General features: G+C 49.9%; 1 protein-coding gene across 1 annotated transcript; it reads right to left on the reverse strand.

The window, feature by feature from the left end:
- Positions 1-4365: 4365 nt before the first annotated feature.
- On the reverse strand, positions 4366-6960 carry slitrk4 (SLIT and NTRK-like family, member 4). Its single transcript, XM_076140346.1, has one exon. It carries the CDS (start codon positions 6958-6960, stop codon positions 4366-4368), a length of 2595 nt encoding a protein of 864 aa, XP_075996461.1.
- Between the last annotated feature and the right edge of the window lie 1098 nt (positions 6961-8058).

Consider the following 8058-nt stretch of genomic DNA (forward strand, 5'->3'; position numbering starts at 1 on the left):
AACTTAAAGGGAGGAGCCTCCTGGTGTGATGACGTCGCTCATTAACCTACAGCAGGATCTCCTCTGAGCGCTTGACTTCTAAAACGTTTGCTTATAGACGATTCCATACATCTGTTTGGTCTCTTGAATGTCATGTGTTGGATTAGTCTCTTCCTTCTTATTGGTCAAATCTCTATGACATCATCGCCGTCGATCCTTACATTGGAGAGACACAGGCCCTCATTTATGTGGTGATGTTTGTTTGCGATTTATACAGAAATAAGACTTTCATCTACCAAGAGACACACAGACTTTGACAGAGAGTCAAAGCGTTACACATTTAAACACAAAGCTTCAGACTACCATCTACCATCTACCAGAGCTTCACAGAACCCTCCACACTTCAGTTACCACCAAATAATTACAACAAGAAACCCCATCTGACAAGACCAGACCCTGAGGAGCGCCAGCAGAGGAGATTTCCACAGCTTTCAATCACATCATTCTCTCTCTCTCTCTCTCCCCCCTGCAGGAGGGATGAGAGCGACGGCCCCATTCGCTACATCGTTGAGAAAGTTACGGAAAAACAAGCAGTGCCACGGCCCCCCCTGGAGCCCCCCCGCCGGGTCTCTGTTTGCAGGTGAAACGAACGCCCTCCCCTTCCCGCCCCCCTTCCCCTTCTCACCCCCTCCCTCTCTCTCTCCCGCCGCGACTCCACTGCAGCAGGGCGGCCGACTGCCAAAGACGTTTTTTGCAGCCAATTTGAGTCTTGTCAAGGAGTCCAGTCACATATCTGCTTTCTAATAGAGCGATGTGATAGAAAGGATGGGACAGGAGGGAGGAGTGCCAGGAAAGATGGAGGAGAGAAAGAGAGAGAGAGAGAGAGAGAGAGAGAGAGAGAGTTTCAGGGGGGCGAAGGATCACATTCATCCCCAGACTTCCCTTTTTTAGTTCATAACTGCCAAGGGTATTAATAATTAATGAGGACAATTCTCTGGAGTCTGGATGAGTCATAGTTTCTGCCACTCGCTTTCCCAGAAGCCCCTCTGGTAGGATTAACACAGGAAAGGCAGGAAATTAAGACTTTTTAACCCCGAAAGGGCAACAGGGACGATTGATATCTGCAACAATGAAGATGAACGCAGACGATACCTGTCAGAAACTCGCATCTGTGCAGGAACTACAAACAAAGCCGGAGCAATTAAAGACGTCCCAGCACGGGGGTTCTCAAACTGCGGCTCAGCGCCCCTGGATGATTACATTTCTCACACATGAGCAATAAATAAAGCGTTTACACGTCTGTGAGGTCAGTAACTAAGACAACAACACAACATTTAAATTGGACATTTTGGGACGTATTAAAGCTGAACTCGCCTGATTAACCAACATTTGTGTAGAATTTGTAAGATTGGGCCGTTAGCAGAATATACAGGAAGCATTGTATCATCAGAGCGGGGGGGCAAGGGGGGCATCGGGGAGGGAGCATGTGAAGGTGCCTTACTCACGTTACAATGTTTACATGCTGGAGTACAAAGACAGACGATCACATGATGTTCCTCACTGTAAGACGACCTGCATGTCACATGTTTATGTAACCAGAGCATAATCAAAGTTTTACCATGCATGTAAACCAAACCCTGCGTGTGTTTTGTGACTGAAAACTCCAATGATTCCTGTGTTTAAGGTCTTTACACCTGTTATGTCAATGAGAGACGAGACAGCGCAGGGACAAATGGACAGTAGAGAGTCGGGACAGAGACCAGCGTGAGACCACAAGGACCAGGGACAGGAATGACAACATTTGGCAACACCATGCGACTGAAACCACCTTAAGGTCCCAGAGGGCAACAATCTCACCCCACATGCACACACACACACACACACACACACACTAAGCAGAGAGACTCTTTCTCCGTCTGAAATGAAACCTTTAGGTTGATGAGAAGCCACATCAAGCGTGACAGCGTCTGCATACACGCTGTCACTCTCTCACCAAACAGGATGTTGTTCCCTGGTTTGCAGACGTAAAGACAGAGAGCAAACACGTACGCTTCCAGGTCAGTCGTCTGTTTGCACAGAGCACGAGTGAGATCCTGTCGCTCGCTCGCTCGCCGTGCGTCTGACAAGGATTTGCTGAGGAGGCGTGGCGCGGCGGCGGCACAACGCCTGCAACATGTGAAGAAATAGGTGGACACAGTGCAAATAGGTGCTGAGTTTAATACCTTCATTTCAACAAGATTATACAAGAGAGAATTAACCAATATACAGGAGATTTATGACCGATAGAAAATTGTATTTATTATACTGTCCAAGATACATTCTATTCATTTGTCAATAAAACACTCATCATTTTAACTTAACAATACTTTTTTAAATAAGGACCGGGTAGAGTTAAGCTGATAAAAAGAATTTCGTAGTAGAACTTCTTGTCTCGACAATATAACCTCAAACTAAAGAAAGAAAAGTTATCTGAAGCCGTCATGACGTTTGAGCGTTTCTTACTAATATTGCACATGGTGTCGGTGTGATTCTGTCCAAAAACATCTGCATCTCATCAACAATTTAGAGCTGCTCGTTTTCCGATTGGTTGGACTTCTCCCCTGGCCTCTCCTCTCCTTGCCCCGCCCACTTTCTCCGTTCCCCCATAGCAACGATCCAGAACCACATCAGGTTTAATGCACATTTATTTTGGTTGCATAATGTTAATAATAAGAAAAACCTTTTACAAGATACTGTGGGAGAGAGAGAGAGAGAGAAGAATAAGGAAAAACCGCTGTGAGCCTCCGCAGACTTCGCCGAGCGCTCCGCTCGTCGGGCGCCGGCGGGTAAATGTCCTTCGACCCAAACCGAGAGAAACGAAAAGAACCCTTGAATCGACCGAACAGTCACTTCCTGCCCGAATCCGCTCTGATGCTTCGTCCTACCAAAGTCCTCTTCGCTTGTTTTAAACGTATCATCCCTTGTTTGTTTTTTTTTTAAATAATACCGATAACTCTTTAAATAACCCTGCATAGAAAAATAAATTAAGTATGTTAAATTTTTCACTACGAATTTGAGCGCTGACAGAGGATCACGGGTCTGTTGGTGTCTGTCTGATAGGTCGGGGTTAGAGTCTCTTGGTGATGATGCTCCATCCTGTGTGTGTGTGTGTGTGTGTGTGTGTGTGTGTACAGGTTTGTCTTTCCTTGTAATTTACAAAGCAGTCCCACAGATACAAATAATGTAAGACTTACAAAATAAATTCCAGGTTACGCTTACATGGCAAGCAGCTCGTTAAAATCTTTTTTTTTTTTTCTTGGGTTTTTCGTTTTTCCAGGAAACGCTGTCCTCCTCTGACGGTGTGTGTGTGCGCCGTTATCATTCCACCCAAAAAACATACAGTGAGTAGCAAGTGAAGAGAAACACAACTCCATTCAGAAGACACTATATTTAACATGGCTCTTTACACAAAGGAAAACAAGTCGTCAAATCATTCCGAAAAGAGTTCCGCGCGCCGCCTTAATCCGACCCCTCCAAAGAGGAAACGGGAGCCTGGGAGCGGCGGACCGCACAAATAATCCAGACAAAGATGGCATAGAGTCTTGCGTCCGACTCCCCCCCTCACCCCTCCCCTCCCCCTACCCCCTCCCAGAGAACAAATAGATACATCCCTCCCGCAAATTAAAAACAAAGTAGCATCCATTTTGTGTCCCGCCACACTCGTGTTAATCTCATCATCCCAGAAGTGGCGACCTTGGATACTTCCCGATGAAAAGGGGTAAAACAAGCCACGCCTCCCCCGCCCTCTTTCTTTAAACGAGGGTCGAAGACGCCGAGCACTGTTTCCCAGAGCCTTTTTCATTTGGTTGGGAGGGGGGGAAGGGGGGGGAGGGAGGGAGGGAGGGAGGGGGGCACAAACAAAAGGGGGAGAAACAGAACAACGGAAAAGATAAGTAACCCATATAGCAGCAACAAACACTACGACTGGACTGTCTGGTTGCTCTTTAGGTCGTCCTGTGGTTCGTACGTGGGATTGGTGCGTACGTTGTTATAGTGGCATGGATAATCCAAACGTCTCTTACTCTGAAATACATCCACGCTGATTCTAGCAATATAGCTTTGTAGTGTGTAGCCATTTTGTCCATCTCTGCATTGGTCATTAAGGATTTCCAGAAGGCACTTTTTGCTGTATGTGTGTGTGTGTGTGTGTGTGTGTGTAGGAGAGTAAAGTGTGTGTGTGGCTACAGAGAGAGAGGAGAGAGAGAGAGAGGGAGAGGGGGAGAGAGAGAGACAGAGAGAGAAGGAGAGAGGCAGATATGTTTGGCTGTCTGTCTGCCTCTGTGTGTGTGTGTGTGCGTGTGTGTGTCTGTCTGATGTGTGTGTCTATGTAATCAGCCCACTAAGTCACTACATTTTGCTCAGTGCAGTCTGCTCCTCGAGCACCTGCAGGTAATCAGGCGTTCCTTGGAGCTTGGCTTTCAGCTCATAATACTCACTTTTCCTCTGCTCCACCACGATCTTACTGTGGTTTCCTCCTATCAGCGATGACTTCTTCATCTTTTTATCCAGAGTTTTCTCCGGGTAGCGGATTTCGTACCCGCCCATCCCTATGCTGTTGAAATCTCTCTTGCCTTCCAGGAAGTTCTGGAGGAACATGCTGGGCTCTCGGTTGGGCAGGAACTCCTCCAGCTCGTCGATGGTGCTGAGGCGCTTGTTGCGTTCCAGCGTGGACAGCGCCTCTTTGTCCTTGTCGGCGGCGTTTCGGAGGATGATCTTCTGCCTCTGCGAGTCGGCGAACTTGAAGCCGGCGTCCATGTCTGAGGAGCGTCCGATCCCGCAGGTGTGGCTCTTGCCGATGTGCTCGATGGTCTGAGGGATGAACGTCTCGCCGCCCAAGTCGTCTCCCGGGATGGCGCCTTTCTTGCCAGATTTATGGCTGTGTCGCCGCAGCTGCAGGGACATGGAGCCGCACTCCTGACTGCCCAGACCCTCCTGTCTCCCCACCGGCTTCTTGTTCCGCCTCAAGACAAAGACCAGGAGGCAGAAGGCCACGAACACAGTGAGGATGAGCACTACCAGGATGCTGAGGATCATGATGGAGAGAGGCACGGGGCCTCCTGGGGGGGCTTTGCCCACTCCTGCTGGCGACACTGAGGTCAACAAAGGGGTGGCGCTAGTGAGAATAAACGGGGGCTTAGCGACCAGCTTAGGACAGAGGATCTCATTTTTCAAGAGACGCAGCTCGATGTTGGCGAACTGCACAGGGGAGGCGCATTTTACCTCTTTGGCAGCCACTCCGTCATTTAGCTTCTCCAGCCAGAGTTTGAGGGCGACCAGATCACAGGAGCACTCCCACGGGTTCCCCTCCAGGTCTATCTGGGTCAACGTCCGCAGCTGGTCCAGGACGCCGCTCACCGGCAGAGTCATGAAGTGGTTGTTTTTCAGATTGAGTCTGGCCAAGGAGACGCCCGCAAACATGTAGGCGGGGAGGCTCCTCAGGACGTTGTTGTTGAGATACAAGAGCTGCAGGTTCGGCATGGAGTCAAACGTGCCTGCTAAAATTTCCTTTATGGCATTGTATTCCAAATATAGGTACTGGAGGTTTGTGAGGCCTAGAAACATCTCTGGGTGCAACTGTTCCAGCTGGTTTCCATTCAAATAAAGTCTCCTCAGGTTAGTGAGGTTAGCAAACACACCTTTCTGAACCGTGACTATTTGATTGCTGCCCAGGTGCAGCAGGTCTAAGCCTTCGAAGCCCTGGAAGTCAGAGGGGCTTATGTCCCGGATGTAATTCCCACTCAGGTGCAGTTTCTTGGCGTTTGGGGGTTTGGGAATGAGATCGGCTAAATTCTTAACATTTCTCTCTTGGCAGCTGACGCTAATGCCAAAATCAGAGGGGTGGGCTTTACAGCTGCAGGGCTGCGGACACATCAGCGGAGGGGTCCGTGTCTGAAAGGAAACGATCTGACTGTTCCGCCCGAAGGGGGGCAATCCGGCCACAATGCCGTTACCGTAAATCTTAGAGGAGTCGGTGGATTTTGGTGCTCTGGTGGCCGCGGGGGCCACGGTGGTGGGGGACATGTTGGAGGGCGCCTGGCCGTTGTCGGGCAGCGCAGGCGGCATCCTCACGTCAAAGTCGCTCCCTGTTCCCATGGGACAAAGCTCCTGTTTGTTGGTTTCTTTCAGGAGCCTCCCATACAAGTCGCTCGGCGTCTCGCAGATGGCCTCGCCGATAAAAATATTATAGGGCATGTTCTCTAGCCACGCCTTCAGAGGCGCCAAGTCACAGGTACAATTCCAAGGGTTGTCGTCCAGCTGCAGCTCTACGATGCGCCCTATGTGCTCCAGAACCCCCAGGTAAGGAAGCTTCTGGATCCTGTTCCCCCTTATATCCAGGTGTGTGAGCGAGGCAAAGCGGAATATGTTGTCTGGCATCGCCTGTAAGAGGTTATCGTTCAGGATTAGCACCTTTAATCTGTGCAGCTTGTTGAAAGCTCCCTTTTCAATGTACTTGATCAAGTTGTAGTCAGCCTGAAGGTACTCCAAGTTCTCTATCCCTTGGAAGGTGTCTGCTCGCAGCACCTTGAGTTCGTTATTGTTGAGGTGCAGCTGTTTCAGAGCGCTCATCCCCATGAATGCTCCGCCTTCGATATTCTGCAGTTTGTTGTTCCCCAGCTGCAGCGACACGGCGTGCGTGAAGTTGAGGAACGAGTTGGGGTAGAGGATGATGAGGAGGTTGTTCTGGAAGTTGAGGTGGTAGAGGGACGAGGCCGGCGGGAAGAGCTGCGTGGGCCGGTACACGGTGATCTTCTCGCAGTTGACGTACAGCACGTTTTCCACCGACATGCACGAGCAGGCGCTGCAGGTCTCCGCCATCAAGTCCGAGGAGGCGGCAGGGTCCGCCATCGGGTGTCCGTCCGACGAGGTGGGGGAGGAGAGGGAGGAGGAGAGGGAGCCGGAGATGGAGGAAGAAAAGGCTGCCAGCAGGAGTACGAACAGCATCTCGCCGGTTAGAAATCCTCCCCCAGAAAACCATTTAGTGACCTTTGGAGAGAGAGAAATACATGCATGCACACACACACACACACACACACACACACACACACACACAGGCAGACGTATGCGCAGAGCACACATGCACACAGAGGACAAACCATCAAAATGCAGATATTTCTCACGTCTATTCAACCATAATTCCAACACTTCACACCTTCTTCCCCTTTCCTCTCCACATCTCTACCTAACATCTCTACCAAACATCTCTACCAAACATCTCTACCTATCATCTCTACCTAACATCTCTACCTAACATCTCTACCTAACATCTCTACCAAACATTTCTACCAAACATCTCTACCTAACATCTCTACCTAACATCTCTACCAAACATCTCTACCTAACATCTCTACCTAACATCTCTACCTAACATCTCTATCTCACACTTTAGGATTCCGTCACTGCATCACTGCGAGCGTTTGGCTCTGACACAGTGATTCAGCCTCATCGCCGGGCAGCACAGACGCTCCACGCTGAATAATCAGTACTGCAGGAAAAGTAACATATGCTGTGGAAATTAGTCAAAGCCGCTGTGACGCCGCCACACATCTACCTACTGTATCTCATTCTCATGCCCCGAGCCTCCAGCATCCTCTTAGAAAAACCTGTTTAGAGGCGGCACAACACTGTAGCTCTGCTCTCTGTTCTGTTCTCTCTCTCTCTCTCTCTCTCTCTCTCTGCTCTGCTCCACAGGATTCATGTCTAAAGCTGCTTTGCTGCTTTTCCACGGGGGTCTCGCTTGATGCCAGCACAGAAAACACTAGGCAGCATATTCAGGGGGCTTTTTCTAAAGAGGGAGGGGGGGGGGAGGGGTGCATGACAGCAAGTGGAAGGGGGGGGGGGGGCGGCAAACTGAGAGGAGCTTTGAACGACACGCATTCATCACGCAAAGGATCTTTTCCGCAAACAACCAACGCAAGAGCAGAAACAGAAACATGAAAAATGTCACAAAAAGCAGTGAGCGGCACTTACCCCGGGCTGCGGCGGGACCGAATGCGGCTCCGGTTGGAGACACGGGGCAGCGTTGGGGAGACATGGATGGAG

This window comes from Genypterus blacodes, unplaced genomic scaffold (assembly GCF_046128005.1).
Source record: "Genypterus blacodes isolate CSIRO-AG114 ecotype Tasmania unplaced genomic scaffold, CSIRO-AGI_Gbla_v1 ptg000583l_1, whole genome shotgun sequence".
NCBI classification, from domain to species: domain Eukaryota; kingdom Metazoa; phylum Chordata; class Actinopteri; order Ophidiiformes; family Ophidiidae; genus Genypterus; species Genypterus blacodes.

Coding starts and splice junctions, on each gene's coding strand:
- slitrk4 (XM_076140346.1), bottom strand. CDS start 6,960: ATGCTGTTCGTACTCCTGCTGGCAGCCTTTTCTTCCTCCATCTCCGGC.